Source organism: Raphanus sativus, chromosome 9, assembly GCF_000801105.2.
Source record: "Raphanus sativus cultivar WK10039 chromosome 9, ASM80110v3, whole genome shotgun sequence".
In the NCBI taxonomy this organism is placed as follows: domain Eukaryota; kingdom Viridiplantae; phylum Streptophyta; class Magnoliopsida; order Brassicales; family Brassicaceae; genus Raphanus; species Raphanus sativus.
The window spans coordinates 8,568,218-8,586,762 of NC_079519.1; the positions used below are offsets into that span (position 1 = coordinate 8,568,218).

The 18,545-nt window shown below is 35.3% G+C and overlaps 2 protein-coding genes and 1 pseudogene across 2 annotated transcripts; 2 read left to right on the plus strand and 1 right to left on the minus strand.

Annotated features, from left to right (window-relative positions):
- The first annotated feature begins 569 nt into the window (after positions 1–569).
- On the plus strand, positions 570–4,536 carry LOC108824681 (uncharacterized; annotated as a pseudogene).
- Positions 4,537–10,202: 5,666 nt separating this feature from the next.
- LOC108824682 (mitogen-activated protein kinase kinase kinase 18) lies at positions 10,203–11,649 on the plus strand. Its single transcript, XM_018598085.2, has one exon. It carries the CDS (start codon positions 10,288–10,290, stop codon positions 11,647–11,649), a length of 1,362 nt encoding a protein of 453 aa, XP_018453587.2. The 5' UTR covers positions 10,203–10,287.
- A 3,257-nt stretch (positions 11,650–14,906) lies between these two features.
- On the minus strand, positions 14,907–18,414 carry LOC108827241 (dihydrolipoyllysine-residue succinyltransferase component of 2-oxoglutarate dehydrogenase complex 1, mitochondrial). The gene is made up of 15 exons (XM_018600601.2): positions 18,257–18,414; positions 17,918–17,999; positions 17,752–17,829; positions 17,575–17,629; positions 17,462–17,480; positions 17,325–17,380; positions 16,984–17,058; positions 16,825–16,880; positions 16,660–16,704; positions 16,336–16,593; positions 16,142–16,236; positions 15,946–16,036; positions 15,768–15,878; positions 15,466–15,660; positions 14,907–15,371 (listed from the first exon to the last, which is right to left on the minus strand). Exons 2-15 carry the CDS (start codon positions 17,975–17,977, stop codon positions 15,180–15,182), a joined length of 1,386 nt encoding a protein of 461 aa, XP_018456103.2. The 5' UTR covers positions 17,978–17,999; positions 18,257–18,414; the 3' UTR covers positions 14,907–15,179.
- Between the last annotated feature and the right edge of the window lie 131 nt (positions 18,415–18,545).

Here is an 18,545-nt window from a genome sequence, read left to right on the forward strand (position 1 = left end):
CGAATTTAAACGCCCTACAGGATGATAACAGTGAATATCAGGTCGATACTTGATTTTTTTTTTCTTTTTTGCTGGTTTATTGAAAGGTTTGAGTAATTATTGGTGTTATAAGTATATACATGTCATGTGTGTGTGTGTGTGTGTGTGTGTGTATAAAAGCTGAATTGAAGAGTTGGCAGAATCTAGATTTTACACGTTGCTATGAACTCAACACTCTCTTCTACGTATCTACAACTTTCTTGAACTGTTGTATAATATTAGCACATTAAATAGTCAAGGATGGTATCTTTTGCTTTGTATGATCACTTCCCTTGATCTCACTTCACTGAGGAGGTTTTCCAATTCCGTTCAAAAACCGATCTGGCTAAGACAGATTTTACTTTTTGTGGTCGTGATGGGAAAAATGTGTATAACGTTTCATCTGGTTGTGCGACAAATCAATGTTTTGTTTTTTTGTTAGGTGATTGCGTTATAACCCTTTTGATGTGCAAGTTGGAATGTGTATTTCTGATATAATCTGAGCACTGATACTATACTGTCCTCATATCCCCATTAGAATCTTGTATGTTATGTCAGAGAGGTATTTAGACACCATTTCTGTATGTCTCTTTCTGTACTCCCTACTTATGTGAGATTTAAGTTTGTAAATACACGTCTTTTGCCACAGGTTCTACTTATTAGATTTTCACATTGCTAATTGTTTTTCTCTTTCTTTTTCAGCCACCAGCTGAGAAATACATCAGATCATGGCATGAACTTCGAGCTTTGTAAGCAAACATGGTGGCCAATCTGAAATTGTCCGGAGAGTAGTCAAACAAGGAAGCAACCCAACTTCTGGGTTCTTGATGCCAGACCATCAGCAAGGGGCTGCAAAACAAACTAGTCTGCTGAAGATAATGATGATGTTTAAGTAGCTGGTTCCAATGGATCTGAAGGGTCGAAAGAAGCTGCAAAGATTGTTACATTGAGAGATGTAACCCCTAAGCGTTCTCTTCCGTCAAATGAACAAGCACCTTCTATAAAAAGACAAATGCTGCTGAGAGGAAACAGATCAATACAGAAGATATTGCAAAAGAAAAACTATTGACTTCTGAAAAGTTGCAATACTGGCACAACCCAAGTTTGAACTGCAAATTCTGGAGCCGCCTTTTGAGATGAAAAGAGCCATTGGTAAGATAGTTGACTTCATCCGAGAGAAAGGGAAAGAACTTGAGGCTACTCTTGCTGCACAAGATGTTAAGTACGGGATGTTTCCATTCTTGCGTCCAGCTAGCCTATACCATGCATATTATCGGAAGGTTCTCCAAGAGGCTGAAGAGGTACACTTCTATTTCAAGTTCCTGCGGCAGATTTTTGTGTGTTATCATGTGCTTTGAAACCTTGTGTTTTTAAGTTTCACTATGATATACACAATGGCTGATTTCATGTGCAGTTAAGATTATGTAACAAAGGCGAGATATTACCAAAAAGAGAGAAACTAAAAATGGTTAGTGACAAACCAAAAATTGCGTTAGAAGAGGAACCATTCAAACCCGTCGAACCACAGATGAGGGTCACTGTAGATGCAAATACTGCTGCTGCTATTCTTCAAGCTGGCAGAAGGAATTCCCAGTTAGGGATTCTATCAGGCAAACCCTGGGATGATACTTCTAAGAGCCTCGGAAGTGATGGTAGTATGACTTCATCTATGTCCCAAATTTATGGGTCAACTGATTTCTGGATTGGCAGCTGATTCTTATGAAGCCTTGGAAGCTGATTCTTATGAAGCAGGCTTGTCTAATGAGCAGAAGTTGAAGGCAGAAAGACTGAAACGTGCAAAAATGTTTGTGGCCATGCTGAAACCCGGTCCCCAGGCAGCCAAACAAGCTCCTCCGATGATGAGTATCACAGCCGTTCCCGTTCCCGTCATAGACACAAACACTAAAAAACTTCAGACATGCTTGAGTTATATGATTCTTCTGACAATGAGCGTGAGCACACAGACACAGATCCAGTAAACACAACAAAGATGTCGATTATTCTAAGGAAAAACGTAGCCATCATCACAGATCAAGGAAGCATGATAAGCATATTGATTTATCAGATGATGACACAGATTCAATAGTAAACTAGAAAGAAAGATGAGATAACAGTGGAGAAGGAGAGTGTTTCAAAGTCTGATCTTGAAGATAGCATGCAAAACGAACCAACTCAAGTTTCAGATGAGCTAAGAGCCAAAATCCGTGCCATGTTAGCTGATGCCTTGTAAGTTCTTTTATAATTGATTGACTATCTTCTATACTAATAAAGTAGGCTTTTTTATCTCTTTGGGGGGAAAAATGCCATGTGGCATTTTCTTTTTAATAATTAAAATATTTTCTCAACTTAAATTTAATGAATTTTGGTATTAATTGTGAAATAAATGGGGAGGGAGAGGTTAAACTTTTCTTGATACATGTCCAAGCGTTTATAAGAGTGTTTTGAATCTGATCCAGATCCGTAATTGAACTAATAAATCTGTGACCCAATAGAAATCGAGTTTGGGTTTTATTGTAGTACAGGTTGAACCAATAGATAATATTTATTTTTACTATTTTTAGTTTAAGTTATATTTTGAAATTAATTTTTATATACTAAATTTCTAATTAAAATTTTGAAATTTCAGTTTTATTGTCGTCTTCCTCTTCTTCTACACTACAATTTACGTTTGCAAAAAAGTGAATCATGATTGTGCTTGAGCTGCACGTCCGTAAAACAGACTGAAGCACGATGAGACTTATTATTCTCCTACACTACAATTTACTTTGGCAAGAAAGGTAAGTAAATTTTTTTTATTTAATTTAATTTAATACAAATCATTACATTTTTAATTTACAGATCAAAAAAATAAAATCATATGATCATATTATTTACAAAACAGAGTTTGGATTGTTGAAGAAGAAAACCTGGCGAGATCGATTATAATAAATTAGAGAATGCTCTTACTGAAAAATATCCCAAAAATGGTGACGTGACAAATTTAGAAAGAAATTGCTGGTAAGTTTTAAAATTTAGAGAAAACTAAAATTAGTTGATGTGATCTGGTGTTAGTTTATTTTTGTTATTGACAATTTATTACAATAATGTTTTAATTCTGGTTTATTTTGGATTGGAAAATGTCTTGATTTTTTTAGATGTCATAATTCTTATGTTACAACTTTTTTAAATAGTCTAAACTATTTCTTAATATTTTGTATGTACACTTAAAATTCTTAACATTAGTTTTTATATATATTTGTTTTCATAGCTAATATATTATTATATAATAAAACTAATTTATTTATTAACCTGCAATTTATCTGCGGTTAATCCAATGATCCAGTGATTCGGTCATTCATTTAATCAATCCAGAAATCACATTCATCCCACCATCTCCTATTGAATGCTTCTTTAGTTCCTGCTTTCTTAGTTTCATTGTATATGTATAGATGGTGTGAGAGTTCGGACGATACTCCCTTTACTTTTTCCAATTCAATCATTGTCGAATTTTCAGTTTCATTGCTCGGAGTTAAAGACAAATCAGTGTAGAGATGTTCAAACTAGGCTACAACAATTTTGGCAAGCTTGAAATGTTAAGAAAGGAGAAAGATATTGGGGTTGATATGTTGTTGATTAATGGGAAGGTACACCGATTTCTTATTTCAGTTTACCAGTTAATGAATATTGCTTACTTTTAAAGTAGCAGTTTTCTTATGCATCATCTCCTTTCTTAGGTGGTGCTTCTACATGCCTTAATCAACTTTTTCAGGTTTAACACTTTTAAACATTTTTTTGAAAGAAAGCTCAGTCTATGACACAAGTATTTAAGATTCCAACTAAAAAAACTTTTTTTTACGACTATTAATTTTTATTCTATTTTTATTAAATCGATTAGTAACAATTACTTATGCTATTTTACTTTGAACTAAATAACTTCAAACAAAATAATATATTACGGTCGCTAATCTTTTTGAAAATATTATTTTTTACATATTTTCATTTTACACATTTTCTTTACTAAGACCATATAATAAATTATAAATTTAAGTAAGAAAAAAAAACATACAAATCCGGCGCGTAGCGCCGGAATATCACTAGTCTATAATATTTAAGACTCTTTGGGTAATAGACTAGTATTGGTTGATAATGTTTATAGGGTCTGTGACGTCTGTCTGATCGTTGTTCAGGTGAATTGGTCGGTGAGCATATATTTATCTATAAAGCATTAAAGGTCAGGAAAAGTGATGCCTTTGTGTAAAGGACTGTCTCTTGAGATGCTTGGAAGTAGGATGAAGTTAAGAGTGAGTGTCTCACTTTTGTTGACGTAAGAAAGGAACTCTTACAAAGAGAACGTTTTTTTTTTGTAGATGTCTTAGTGGTATTACTTGAAGCTTACCCTTATTGGACGGACCTTACTTTACTTAGCCCCTCTTCTCGATTGAAAAAGGCATCTTTTTGGGTTCCAATCTCCCTTTTAAACCTTTGTATAATTCATTTCTTGAATTTCATTGGTTGGTTCTTTGTTGGAGGTGCTTTTAATTTATTTTTCAACGCCGACCCTTTTACAAAGTTCTCAGCTTCTCATGAGTGCTAAAGAATCTTTGGATTTATAAGGGGTTTACCTTTAAATCAATCAGAAATAAAGATTTCTAAAAATATCTCGGGAGTTTTTTTTTTGTGTAGAACAAAGCGGGGTAAAGTAAAAAAGGTTAAAAAACAATCATGAAAAAGAACCAAAAAAGCTCTAAGTAGTAATTAGAGTTGAGATTTAGTGGGAAAGAATCATAATTTGTATTTCTACTCCTTTCAGCATAAATACAGAAATTTGTTATCAAGCAATTTCCATCATTAGCAGATCTGTTTGTAGTAAGGTTTAAAGTTAACACACATGACACTGTCACAAAAGTAGTTCAATTCTGCATAAACAGTTATATATATTTTAGAGCGTTCACGAGAAGAGAAAAGAGATAGCTCTGTGAGACTATAATTAAATATTGTTCCATGAATCTGTTGGTACATATAATAGATGAGGAACAAAAACTCTTTATTAAAAAAGTCGTATTTCCGATTGATTCTTTCCAACTTGTGTTTCTTAAGGTAGAATATTGGAGGAAGGACAATGAAAATAGAAAGTAAACGGGGGTTATTACAATCCTCCTACTACAAAGGTTGAGATAGTGTTCTCTTGAATATCTCGAATCTGTATCTGTCAAAATAATGTGTCATGGATCGATACTGGCAGTTTTAGTGGCTTAGGCTGGAATTTTAATGATCAAATGAGTTTTGAATCTTAAGGATTACGGATGCGCAGCAAAAACCTCTCAATTTTACATGCTGAGATGAAATGTTTACTTTGGTCAGCATCATATATAAAAGACCAGAGGATAACTTCGATATGTTTAGAGACAGATTGCTCTGATCTAAGTGGACATGACTATGAATCCAATGGAGTAGTCAACATTCGAGACGAAAATCGAAATGTTTCAGAGACTACATGAGAATTCGAAGATATGAACCTGATTCATATTCCTCATAATCAAAATGGTTGGACGGATGCGCTAGCGAGAGAAACAAGAACCAGAGACTATATTTTTTCATATAAATCAGACATGGATAGACGGAGGTACTCCTCAAATAATCAGTTCGTCTGACCAATACTTAATCTAGTTTAAATAGAGCCACGAAAAAGAGCAATCATGATAATTGCCAACCCATAAAATATAATTTTTGGGTCTATAATCTTTCAAATTTTTTGATAACTTAAAATATATAAAAGTTTTCAAAAGACCCTAGCACCATTTGTTACCTCCTCCAGGTTGTTACCACTATGGGTTAAACTTGGCTCCTAAGTTTATTAATCTCCTCTGGCCCCAAGTTCATGTTTCATTGACCTCTATCCCAGGCCGGTTCTGTATATATTATTACACGGAAAATGTCACTTGCTTAAACATCTGCTGCTAGCCTTCTATCATTCGATTAATAGCTAGTGTATTTATTTTTTGCTTGTTTCTTATAAATGAAACAATCGTGTGTATTCATAACAAAGTTTTGGCTTATTAGTGTTAAATTTACGAATTCCTAATACTTTCCGCCCTTGTTTACGTGTCCAAAACAAAACTGCAGCAGAAAAAACATGCACGTAACTAATAATAGAAGTGGAATTAGCAGAAGAATCTGTAAGACCATACAACAAACGAACGAACGTCTCTTGTAGACACCTTGCTAATAACGCTGATAAAAACATAGCGTGATTTCACTTCTCACTTTTCACTTCACGCTTTGAAAACCTTTTCATTTCTTTCGATCTCAGTCACATGTATGAAGGCGCGTTTGTTTTAGCCGTCCATTCCCCAAAAGCCAAAAAAATGTATTCAATTATTAATAAAGATCTCTAGCTATATTTCAAATATTTAATTTCTATCTAGACTTAAAGAAAAAACGATTTGAATTCAGTTGTGTATCTAAGCAAAGTAGAGATGCGAATAATGTTCCCAGCACACTTCTTCCTTTTAAAACCTTCATCCATGTAGAATCTTCTTACATAACCCCAGCAGCTTGCAATCCAATTAAAGACATTTCACATAATGAATCCCCACATTCGTAATTTCAGTATTATTATTACTTTAGCACTGAAATTAAACCTTAAAAAAAACGGATTACATGCGATTGATGCAGTTAATTGATAATAAGTGTAATCATAAAATGTGGTAGAAAGTTTTTCGAAAAAGTTGCTAGAAGAACCGTACAATTCTTCTATTTTATAAAATACCATCCAAATATATCTTTCTTTTACAAACTTTAAATTACTAAAACAAGTTTTTAAAAAATAATAATAATAACTGATGAAACCAAAATATTTGATTCACAATGTGTCGAAACTTTTTTTTTTGTGGCTAAAACACAACATGTTTAAACTTTATTATCAAGTTTCAGTTTTGTTCACCAAAGTTTAAGCCAAATAAAAAAAGTTTCAGTTTTGTTGCTAGGTAGTAAAAAAAACATTTTCCTCAACAGATGAGTAAATCAATCCCTCGTGCTAAATTGCTAATCCCGCAATTAGATTGTGCTTCCGCCACGTGACAGCAGCTTGATTTAGGCTAATTGGTGGATCAAAGTTACGGCGGCCTAAGTTGCACAAAAAAAAAGAAGTTACGGCGCCGTCCACTCAGGCAGTCATGCCGTCAAAGCTGTCATCCTCCAATCTTTTTCCGCCACGTTTCTTGATTCACACAATACACATCAAATTGCCTCAGCCTCACAAAATGTTTAAGAAATAAATATTAGAGCTCCGCCCTAATTAATTTGTATATATGTATGCATTAATACATTCGTGATTAGAAAATTATAACTAACATGGGTTTTGTTAGAAGTTAAATAACTAGATTCATCTTCGAGAAGAAGACGATCCAGCCTCTGGAAACCGTCTCAAAAGTTCTATCGTCGGCACTGGAATGGGATCACAGTCAAGCTCCATCTCCGCTGAAGACAACCGTTGCAGCGCAAAAAAGTATCAGCCATCGTCCCCCTTTGGCGCCGTCCCCGATGCCTCGTTGCTTCGTCGATGCGGCTTGGGATGTCTCCTCGAACAAATCAGGCGTCGCGTGGAATATCATCAGCACAAAGGCATATCAAAACCTCTTAGGTTCTGAAATCATCGAAAACATTGACTCCCCTCTTGTTGCAGAAGCCCTAGCGCTCTATCACGGGATTAGAAAGGCGTTCGATCTAGGCCTCCCCTCGATCAGCTTCTTCTCCGATTGCAAAACGCTCACCAGAGCCATCATCACCAAAAGTCAGATCAAAGAGATCTATGGCATCCTCAAGGATATCGACAGTCTCTCCTCTAACTTTGTTTCTATCTCCTTCCATCACATTCCTCGTTCTCAGAACAGGAATGCTGATTTGTTAGCTAAAATGGCCCTTAAGGCCCATCTATCTTCATTTTCGCTTGTGGGCTAGCTCTCCTGTGGGCTTCAAACCTCATTTCTGCTTCTTTCTCTTAATTTTAAACTAGATTTTGACCCGCGCTTTGGAAGCGCAGATTATTTTACGATGAAATTTTTTACTAATAATTTAACAAATATTTTGGTAATTTTTAAAGAGTGTGTATTTAAAATATTTTTGCATTTAAATCAGTATTTTTAAATTCAACCCGATTGTGATTATACCGGTTAATCCGGAGGTCTGGCAATTCAATTTAGGTTTTTAAAATATTCATATTAAAAAAATTCACTAAAACCCGAGACTAACCGATTGAACTGATGGATGACCGATATGTAATCTAATTGGATTTAAATTGTAATAGTTTCATAATTTGTAATCTTATAATCCAAATTTTAAAGTTCATTATTTTGCAATTTATAAAATTATGACGTTTCTACAAAATTTTAAAGAAAAAATGATAGATATAAAATAACTAAGATTAATTATTGTATTGTTTGGAAACATTGATAGTAGTATAAAAAATATATTGTTTGGAAACATTGATAGTAATATAAAGAAAAGAATATTAGTGATTTAATGTAGGTTTAACTATAAAGTATAAAAGTGTATTTAATTTAAAAACTTACAAAATAAATGTTAGGTCCAACAGAATGTTTCTGTTTTAATAAGATAGATATATGCAGTTGTTTAAAAAAAAGTTAGAAGTTAAATAACTAGATGAACAGCGATACTAGTGATTTAGTTTAATTACTCACTTTGATATACAATGCATCTAAGTCTTGAGAAAAATCACCATACTGTATATACATATATATACTGTGGCAGATCTAGAAATAATTATTATCCGTGGCAGAGATATAAAACACTTTGTAATATTATAATTTTGAATTACATACTAGGACAATATATTTTCTTTGTTAAAGAGTTTTCATTAATAAAGAAGGTAGCACATACAAAAGGGAAGCAAGCACCATATTACATGATATAAGAAGAGGGGGAAGGGATCAGAGATATCACTGATTGAAAATGGATTATCAAGAGCTAAACAAGGTTGATGACTATGGTGGATAAAACCAGAATTGAGCCAATCGCATGCCTCAGGGGTGACTTAGAATACAAAAATATACTAATTAGTACAATATTAAACCAGGATTAAACCAGGACAATATTAAAATCAGTACAAAAATATACTAATTTAAAAAATCTATGGTGGGCAATTACGCTTTTTCTCAATCATTTCCAATGGCTTTCTATTTTATCTTCTATAATTTATACTAAAATAGAGTAATTTTATTATATATTAATTTTTACTACAATTGATATACTCTATAATAGAGATATAGAGGAATGTCATTTTTAATATATATTTTCAAAACAATTGTTTTAGAATTTCAGTATAAAATTTATTAATAATATTTACAGTTTATTTTTATTGGTTAAAATATGATTATACATATATGTAATGATGTTTTTAGTTTAAAAATACCTAAATTATATGTTTTTTTTAAAATATGTATATAAATCTAAAAACAGTTAAAATTAAACGGAAGGAATAACTAATTACCAAACTTTCATTTGTGTTATATTCTTCATAAATCTAGTGTGGTTTCGCATCATTGTTATATAATTTATACTAGTCCATATATATCCAGAACATGATTAAGTCATGGTTCCTTAATTTGTTTAATGGAAGAACGTACCAACAATGATCAAAGTCATATTCTATTTCTTTTTTTAACGACTCGGATTTGAATTCGAACTTAAACGGCTGTATTAGATCTAAGAAGACAATAATCTGAAATTAAATTAAAGTTGAAAGATGAGGTAAAGTTTTGGTGCATAATAATTGGAGGAAGAGAAGAATATAAATTAAAAGAATGTCATATAATCTCTGTTCAGACAATGAACTAAGAGCAGCTCCATTGCTGACTCTTAATGAGTCCTTAAGCGGTGGGGCCCACAAGGGGACCCATTTTTTTTTTAAAACTTTACTCTCTCACCTCTTCCGCAAGAGGTGCCTCTAGTACTGTGCGCGGGTCCCATGCATACGTGGCGACCCGCGAGTGGCTGGTTTTTTTTTTTTTTTTTTTTTTTTTTAAGAAAAATCGAAAAAGTAAAAAAAAAAAAAAAAAAAAAAGTTATGAACCCCATTTTTGGGGTCAGGGATGGAGATGCTCTAAGACACCATAACCTTATGCCAAAGTCACACATACATATATATATACACACCACATAGTTGTGTTTGTGTGAGTGTATATATACACAAATCACATCATAACTCTAAACATAAGCATTTAAAACCTCTCTCTTTACAAGTTTCTCTCTCTACCTACCTCCTCTGTTTCAATGGAGGAACAAAACTGGATAAGAGGACCAATCATTGGTCGAGGCTCAACCGCCACTGTCTCGATAGCAATCACGAACTCAGGTGAACTCTTCGCAGTCAAATCCGCCGAGTTTTCTTCATCGGCGGTTTTGCAGAGAGAACGATCTGTTTTATCGAAGTTGAGCTCTCCCTACGTGGTCAAGTGCATTGGGTCCAATGTGACGACGGAGAACGGCAGCAAACCGATGTTCAATCTCCTCATGGAATATGTTTCCGGCGGGAGTCTTCACGATTTGATTAAAAGTTCCGGCGGGAAGTTGCCGGAGCCGGAGATAAGATCCTACACGCGTCAGATATTAAAAGGTTTGACGTATCTTCACGATCGAGGAGTCGTTCATTGCGATCTGAAGAGTCAGAACGTTATGGTCGGAGGAGAAACCGCGAAGATCGCCGATCTGGGATGCGCTAAAACGGCGGGAAACGGGAGTTTAGAATTTTCCGGTACACCGGCGTTTATGTCACCGGAGGTGGCGCGTGGTGAAGAACAGAGTTTTCCGGCTGACGTGTGGGCTCTGGGGTGTATGGTGATAGAGATGGCTACGGGATTGAGTCCTTGGCCGGAGCTAAACGACGTCGTCGCTGCGATTTACAAGATTGGTTTCACCGGCGAGTCGCCGGAGATTCCAGAGTGTTTGTCGGAGAAAGGTAAAGACTTTTTGAGGAATTGTCTGAGCAGAGATCCGAAACAGAGATGGGCTGTTGAAGAGTTGCTTCAACACCCGTTTCTTGAAGAAGAAGACAAATCTCAACTTTTGTCTTGTTGCTGTCTGAATTCTACTTCTCCTAGTACTGTGTTGGATCATGGTTTCTGGGATTTATGTGAAACCTCGAGAAGTCGGTTAATTCAAGACCCATTTGCAAATTCTTATAACTTATGGGATTATTCAGCTACTGATCGAATCAAGAAACTCGTCGGAGGTGAGAACTCCGGCGAACCGGAGTGGATCACGGCGGAGGATGGTTGGATTGAAGTTAGAGGCAACGGGGAGATAGAGAAACGTAACGAAGACGGAGAGGAAGATGAGAATTGCGTTGAAGCAACGTCATCGGTGGAAGACGAAGATGGAGGATTTGAGAATTGGATCTGGGATCAAGAAGACAGCTTGTTCTTGGAATATTCTTCCACTGAGAATAACGTTTTTTATTTTTACTCTAATAACCTCTTTGAAGAGGATAATATTATTCTGTATTACGATCATCTTGAATATGGTTTTGTACAAAAAGATGATGACGTTCTGGATAATTATAAAAACCATTTCTTTAGCCACGTTACAGTTTTACAAGTTCTAGTTTCCTTTCAGCAGAATCGACACCGTTCTTGACAATTTCACCTAAAACCATAGTGGCAATTTTATAGACATTAAGAAAAATGGTACGTAGCTAAGCTTTGACGATGGTTAATGTTGACAAAGAATATACGACTATGTCATTGCTCATGACTTCTCAATTCTCATCACTTATTGACTACTCTTATATTGCAGACTTTGGTTCCACAATGAGCATAGTCAATTAGATTCTATTTAAAACAATGTCAACTAGATGATGCTTTCATATATACTACTAGAACTACATTTTGTGTTTGTAGAAATTATTATATTACAATTTAGTAGCAATCTTGAGTTTAGATAGTTAAACTTTGAAAGGTGATAACTGGTATACGGGAAAGTCGTCGTCCGTTGATATATGTTTCTTCTGGTTAAGTTCGGAACCAAACCACTCTATGAGAGTTGACTTTGTATCAAGTCTGATTATTTTAGTTTGGTCTGTTACATTTATGTATTATTTTCCTTATAATTTAATATTTTCTTTTCGTGTTTACCAAAACCACCAAGTGAGGTTCATTCAAATGTGAAAGCATACGACTTTTTCGGGGTCTACAACCAAAGTTGGCGTTTACTTTCTACACACTAAACAAAGTTTGGTATTACTTGGCCAAGTTCATTCACGTTGACTTTTATCTCAATTCTCTATGTCGATGCTTTTCTTTAGTTATATACCCTGTTCAAAAACGCGGCCGCCTAGCCGCCTGGGCGCTATTTGGTGGGTGGCCGCGGCGAGTTGGGCCAAATCGGTGAATTCAGGCGTTGATCCGCGTTTGACCGCCTAATTCCCGCGTTGACCGCCTAATTCCCGCCTAATCCCGCGTTGACCGCCTAAGTTTTTTTTTTTTTTTTAAAGCTGAAATACGATTGATTATTTTTATTCATTATTGACAGATTTGTATAATTATTGATTACTAAATAGTTACAATTAGTTATCTAACCCAAAACAAACACATATATACTACATTAGGGATTTTCTCGTATCAAACACGCCCAAATCTAAATGTTCGATAAACTGAAAGGAGATCGTTTCAAAAAATTATCTAAAAAAGTTATAATTATGTATAAGAACTTGTGTCATCGTGTTTAAAATTAACTAAACATATTATAAATATATTAAATTGTATTTAAAACTAGGCCCCGCTTAACTTCCGAGTATTCTCCGATTTTTCGGTAACTCGCTAGGCCCGGACTCGCCGCCCGACTAGCGCTTAGCGTAGTTTAGAACAGGGGTTATATAGTACTAGATATTTTTTGTCAACTAGTTTACTTATACATAGTTTAAGATAAACCGAAGCCATCTCAAGTAGCTTTTTCTTACTTCATTTATACACGTTCGGAAAAAGTTGTTTGTTGTTTTATAACTTGTTTTCAGTTAAATAAGACTAAAAATCGATCTTTTTCAACTGTAAGAATTTATTAAATAACCGAAAAACTTTCAAATCAAACTTGTTAATCTGATCTAAAGATTAAGACCTAGATGTAAGTCTATTTTAGACCTAGATGTAAGTTGATCAAATAAAAAAAATTCTGCTATCTTGATTTTCAAATCAAAATATGTTAACTGGAAAGTAATCACACATTTGATGCATAACTATCTTAATCAAACACCGTATAAGCAAATATATGGAAAGAAGAGTAGGTTTAAGTGTCCCACTTAACGTCCAAAAGGTTGTTGATGGTGAATCGGTGACGAAAGGATGACTCTATGTAGATGTCAGAAAGACCGCATGCATCTGTGTCCTAACATCTTATTTATATATAAGAGAACAAAGTCAAAACGTTGTGGATCATTTCTAAGATTAATGATTGGTTTAGATTTCGTTCCAACAAATCTGATCCAAGTTAAAAGACAGCATCATCAATTGCTTTCATCACAGAAACAATTGTAATTTTCACCGTCTCTTTGAAGCTTTTGGGATATATAGTTTTCAAGTTACAAACAAGTAAAAACGAAGACATACTCCCTCATTTTGCATGAATTCTTTCAAAATTCATATATATAGAAAATGACTATACCACGAAACACCAATCATTTGTTCAGAACAATTTAGAGCAAATTTAAAGGACTTTATATATATATATATATATATATATATATATATAAAAGGTTGACTTTAGAAAAGGTGGAAGTGTTGTCGTTAGCTCATACTCATTACACCTCGAAGCATCTCTAGTTATCTTTAAAATAAAATAGTTTTGCTCATTTTTCATGCATTCCACTGGGATTGCATGAGTGGGATGGTCTATAGTCTATAGACCCTAAACCCTTATCCATTTCAACAAATCGTTTTTTTATTCTTTTTGACTATTATTATATGAACACATGATAATACTTCCAAAAGAGAATGACAACTTTCTTTCTAACGAACCTATATATTTGATCGATATTATGTGGTTGTTATATTTAATTTCATGTATGTCATTGGCTCACACGCAAGACTCAAAAGAATCATTATCGGTATAAGTGTGGTTGGTTAACTAAATATCTTAATATTGATGGCTAATATGCTTTATGTCTATATTGCTTTTTCTTGCAAGCAAAAGATGACCAATTTTTTTTTTTTTTTTTGTAACTAAAAGATGACAAATTTTTAAGAGTTCAATTCTATGGAATATAGCTTTGATATGTACAAAATATCGATGAGTCACACTTCACGCACTGCGAAGCAAGTTATGTTAGAGGTTGGACTTGGTTGAAGAGTAATTCCCCTTAATGCTAAATTATTTTTTTACTTTATTAACAAAAAGACCATGATACTTGAATACACTAGTGACGTTCTTCTCATATAAAATACAGTTTTACAAATCTAGGATCTTTCAGTGAGTGATATTATTCCTCCAACAATCAATTACCAAAAATTGTTCTGGCGCTGCACTGTCAGATGATTCAGTCATTCAGATCCACTACCACCACAATTATATTTATATATACAAATAAAAAAAAGCTATTTAAAAATATTGGGCTAATATGCCCCATTTGCTAGGCATTCCAGTGACTGCAGCAGCAAGTACAGTGGAACAAGAACTCCAAAACACTTCTCTGATGTCTTCCAGAAGGCAAACCTTTCTGATTACAAAGGGTATACAAGTCGGGTTTATATACTTCTAAGGGTTTCTCTGGTTTATTCATGTTCGAATACTAGAATCTACACTTGCGTTTGAGTGATTTCTCCAAACATTAAAGAAGCTAAAACACTTTTTGTTTCCGATTTGTTAGGTCTTACATTTGAATCACATCATGAAACATCTCGATGGAAATGAAGATCTTTTTACTCCATAAAAATCAGTGTCATTATTTGAAGTAAAAATTGTAAAGATTTGTTTAAACTGTATATGAATAGAAAAAAAACTCAATGCACCAATGCTTTTCCCTGCCTGGCAAGAACTCTTGGAACTATTAAGACACTTCACAAAGTATCATTCACAGATTGCAATATCTGTAACGGTTTACCGGAAAGGAAACTGGTAAAAAAAAAGGACAAAGAGACTTATCATCTCTTCTGGTGTCGGATCTTTTTTATTCATCATCATATGTCGAGAAGAAGCCTCTGAGGATCTTCCACAACATCCTTGATACGGCGCAAGAAATACACAGCCTCTCTTCCATCAATCAGCCTATGATCATAGGTGAGTGCAACATACATCATTGGCCTTGGTACTACGCTTCCTCCCACAACCATCGGACGTTGCACGATTGAATGCATCCCAAGTATAGCAGACTACAAACGTTAGATTTTGTTTGCGTTAGTAAGGGAGAAAATAACCCTTCCTTTGTTCAGGTTTTAGTATCATGAGGATTGAACCGAACCGAACCTGAGGAGGGTTGATGATAGGAGTGCTTATGAGACTTCCATAGACACCACCATTAGATACTGTGAATGATCCTCCTGCCATCTCGTCGATTGAAATGGTTCCTTCATTAGCCTTCTTTGCAAGAGAGTTTATTGTTTTCTCTATGTCAGCAAAGTTCATCTGGTCAGCACCTCTGATGACTGGAACCACAAGACCCTGGACACAGAAAAAAAGAGAGGATCAATCACTTCTACCTCCCAACCCTAAGATGGTATTATCATACAATGTTTGGATCTCTATCAAAGAGAATTGCGGAAACAAACCTTAGAGGTACCAACAGCAATACTGATATCTACGTAATCTCTGTAAATGATATCATCTCCATCGATAACTGCATTTACTACTGGTTGGTGCTGGAGGGCACTGACAGCAGCCTGAAACAAACGGTTAAAGAAGATTACTTTCTGTAGGGTTCTGATACGTTAAACTTTTCAAGCGTACTTTGATGAAACCAGACATAAGCCCCAACTTCACTCCATGCTTCTCAAAAAATGCATCCTTGTATTGAGATCGGAGCTTCATCAGATTGGTCCTAGGTGAGAAAGCAATATCATGTTGGTGAGCTGACTATTAATGCATTTTAAGAATTCCATATTTGATAAAAGACATCAACATAAGGGTTTTAGCTGTGACGCACATATCAACTTCGTTGAATGTTGTAAGCAACGCAAAAGTGTTTTGAGAGTCTTTCAGCCTAGTTGCCACACGTTTGCGAAGTCTTGTCATAGGAACCTAAGATGTCACATCATCAAATCATGTGAACGTAAATAGCTTTTCTCTCACAGGAAAAATGAAAGACATATTATAGAGTAAATGACAAAGGTTGCATACCCGTCTTTCCCTATCCTTAGGAGGAAGTTGCGGTTCTTTGGCTGACTGTTTAGTTGGCGGTGGCGGTGATGATGCCTTTGGTTTCTCCGCAACTTTAGGACTTTCAACCTTGGATTCCTCAGCAGGAGGGGAAGGCTTGGGAGCAGCTTTCTCCTGTATCTTTTCTGAGGGTGCTACATGAGACACAGCATCTGCAGACTTCGAAATAATAGCTACCTTGTTTCCAGGTTCTACAGTATCTCCTTCCTTGACAAGAAACTGCATAAAATGATAAAATCAATTAGGTCTAGAACCACAAGGATGATAAACAACGCAATATTATACCTCTTGGATCACACCACTTGCTGGGCTAGCAATATCAATTGTCACCTAAAGCACATAGATGAATCAAAAAAGAAGTATTATAAAAAGCTACACCAGAAACCTGAAAACATCTACATGGAAAAAAGAAGAACATAAGAGATGATAAAGCAAGTAACTGTTTGACACCTTGTCAGTTTCAATTTGTGCAATAGCCTCATCAGCCTCTACTCTGTCACCAGGTTCTACAAGAACGTTATCAGAAGCAGCAACAATAGAATATTATTAGATACGCTACGTTCACTGTAAAAAGAAACAAGAAGATGATAAATGTAAAGAAAAGCATACTCTTGAGAAAGTTGGCTAGGGTTCCATCGGTGATTGATTCACCCATGTGAGGCACAACAGCTTCAACGACATCTCCTTCAATAACAAATACAAAATGGTGTCAAAAAACCTAGAAACCAGAGCTAAGGGACCGGAACGAAACTGAGCCACACATTTCATAAAAGTCTGAATCAGAAATAAAATGAATGGGTTAGCTGAGATAATATATATGATCTATAAAAAAATTGATGGTGCAGTTATGAAGGGTCACTTGGCTAAGGGACCTTTGGGTTCCGGAGCATGATAAACAAACGTAGAAACTGGAAATAACAGAATGGTGTTAAGCTAGAGTAAAACCATACCAGTATCAGATGAAAAAGGCCTGACCCATCTTTGCAGGGTTGTGCCGAGAAGAGTCCTACAGTAGACGGATATAAAACTCGTCAGGATAAAAGTATGTAGGAGACTTAAATGTACGCATGGACAAAATAAAACTAACCTGGAGCATTCTGAACACCCTGCAAACAAGAGAAGGATTGTTAAATCAAAGAACCTAAACAAGCCCACAATAACAGAGGTTCCTGATATATATATATATTAAAAAAAAGAAACCTGGACAAGAACGATGATGGAAGCTACGAGCAGGGCTTCCACGAGGCACAAGAGTCTGTACAATTCAAATTAAAGCAAAAAAAATTAAACCAAAGGATCACAAATCAACGAGTATGAGGTCACTGATGTAGTGATATGGTCCCAGAAATACAAAACATAATCAAGAAGAAACGTTACCTCTGTTGCTGAAAGAGAATGAATGCTTTGTGAAGATGCTGCTGCAACACGAGAAGATTGCAGTGATTTCCCCAATCCCTGAGAGAGAGAGAGAGATCAATCATATTCAGAATAAAAATAAAAGTCAGAAAACATGGAGGAATCTGAAAACAGAAGGAAGAGTAACCGAAGATGTAGAAGAGCCTCTAGTGGAGGAAGCTCTCCTTATGACAGCACGCAACATCATCCCTCGCACCCACCGAATCTCTCTATTATTTGTTTTTGAAAAAAAAAAGAAGAAGCAAAATCAATACATGTAGCTGAGATTCAACACTTGTTGATCGCACCAACAGACAAACACATCAATTGAAAATGGATTCTATAGTCCTATCGTTTTCTCAGATCATGCCAAAGCGCCACTTATTGAACCAAAATGATTCGCTCAGATTTGTAATGTTTCCGTCCACGGCGCAAAATCCAAAAGAACAAATACGAATCAAGAACAAGAGAGAGAGAGAAATCTAACCACACAAAAGAGATAGAGAGAGAAACTTCAACGCCGAGTGAGAAACTTAGGGTTTGCTGAATTGAAGGACTGGGAAACGCATATGACTTTTCTGGGAGCTCTGAGCAAGTTCACAAGAACATGGCTATTTTGTTACACGTGTCCCTGTTTCGCTTTTTCTGATTAAATAATTTAGTATTAAGATCATAATTCAAAACGCAGTCGTTTAGCAACCGGCGCATGGGCCCACCAGTCCACCACCCATGCTACCCACACAAACTGTGTCACACTCATGCATGCTCAGAAGCTT

Excerpts from the sequence above, each read along its gene's own strand:
- LOC108824682 (XM_018598085.2), top strand. The coding sequence starts at position 10,288 with ATGGAGGAACAAAACTGGATAAGAGGACCAATCATTGGTCGAGGCTCA.
- LOC108827241 (XM_018600601.2), bottom strand. The coding sequence starts at position 17,977 with ATGATGTTGCGTGCTGTCATAAGGAGAGCTTCCTCCACTAGAGGCTCT. Across the intron at positions 17,830-17,917 it reads GAGGCTCTTCTACATCTTCG|GGATTGGGGAAATCACTGCA; the intron begins GTTACTCTTCCT and ends TCTCTCTCTCAG. Across the intron at positions 16,881-16,983 it reads CCTAGCCAACTTTCTCAAGA|AACCTGGTGACAGAGTAGAG; the intron begins GTATGCTTTTCT and ends ACGTTCTTGTAG.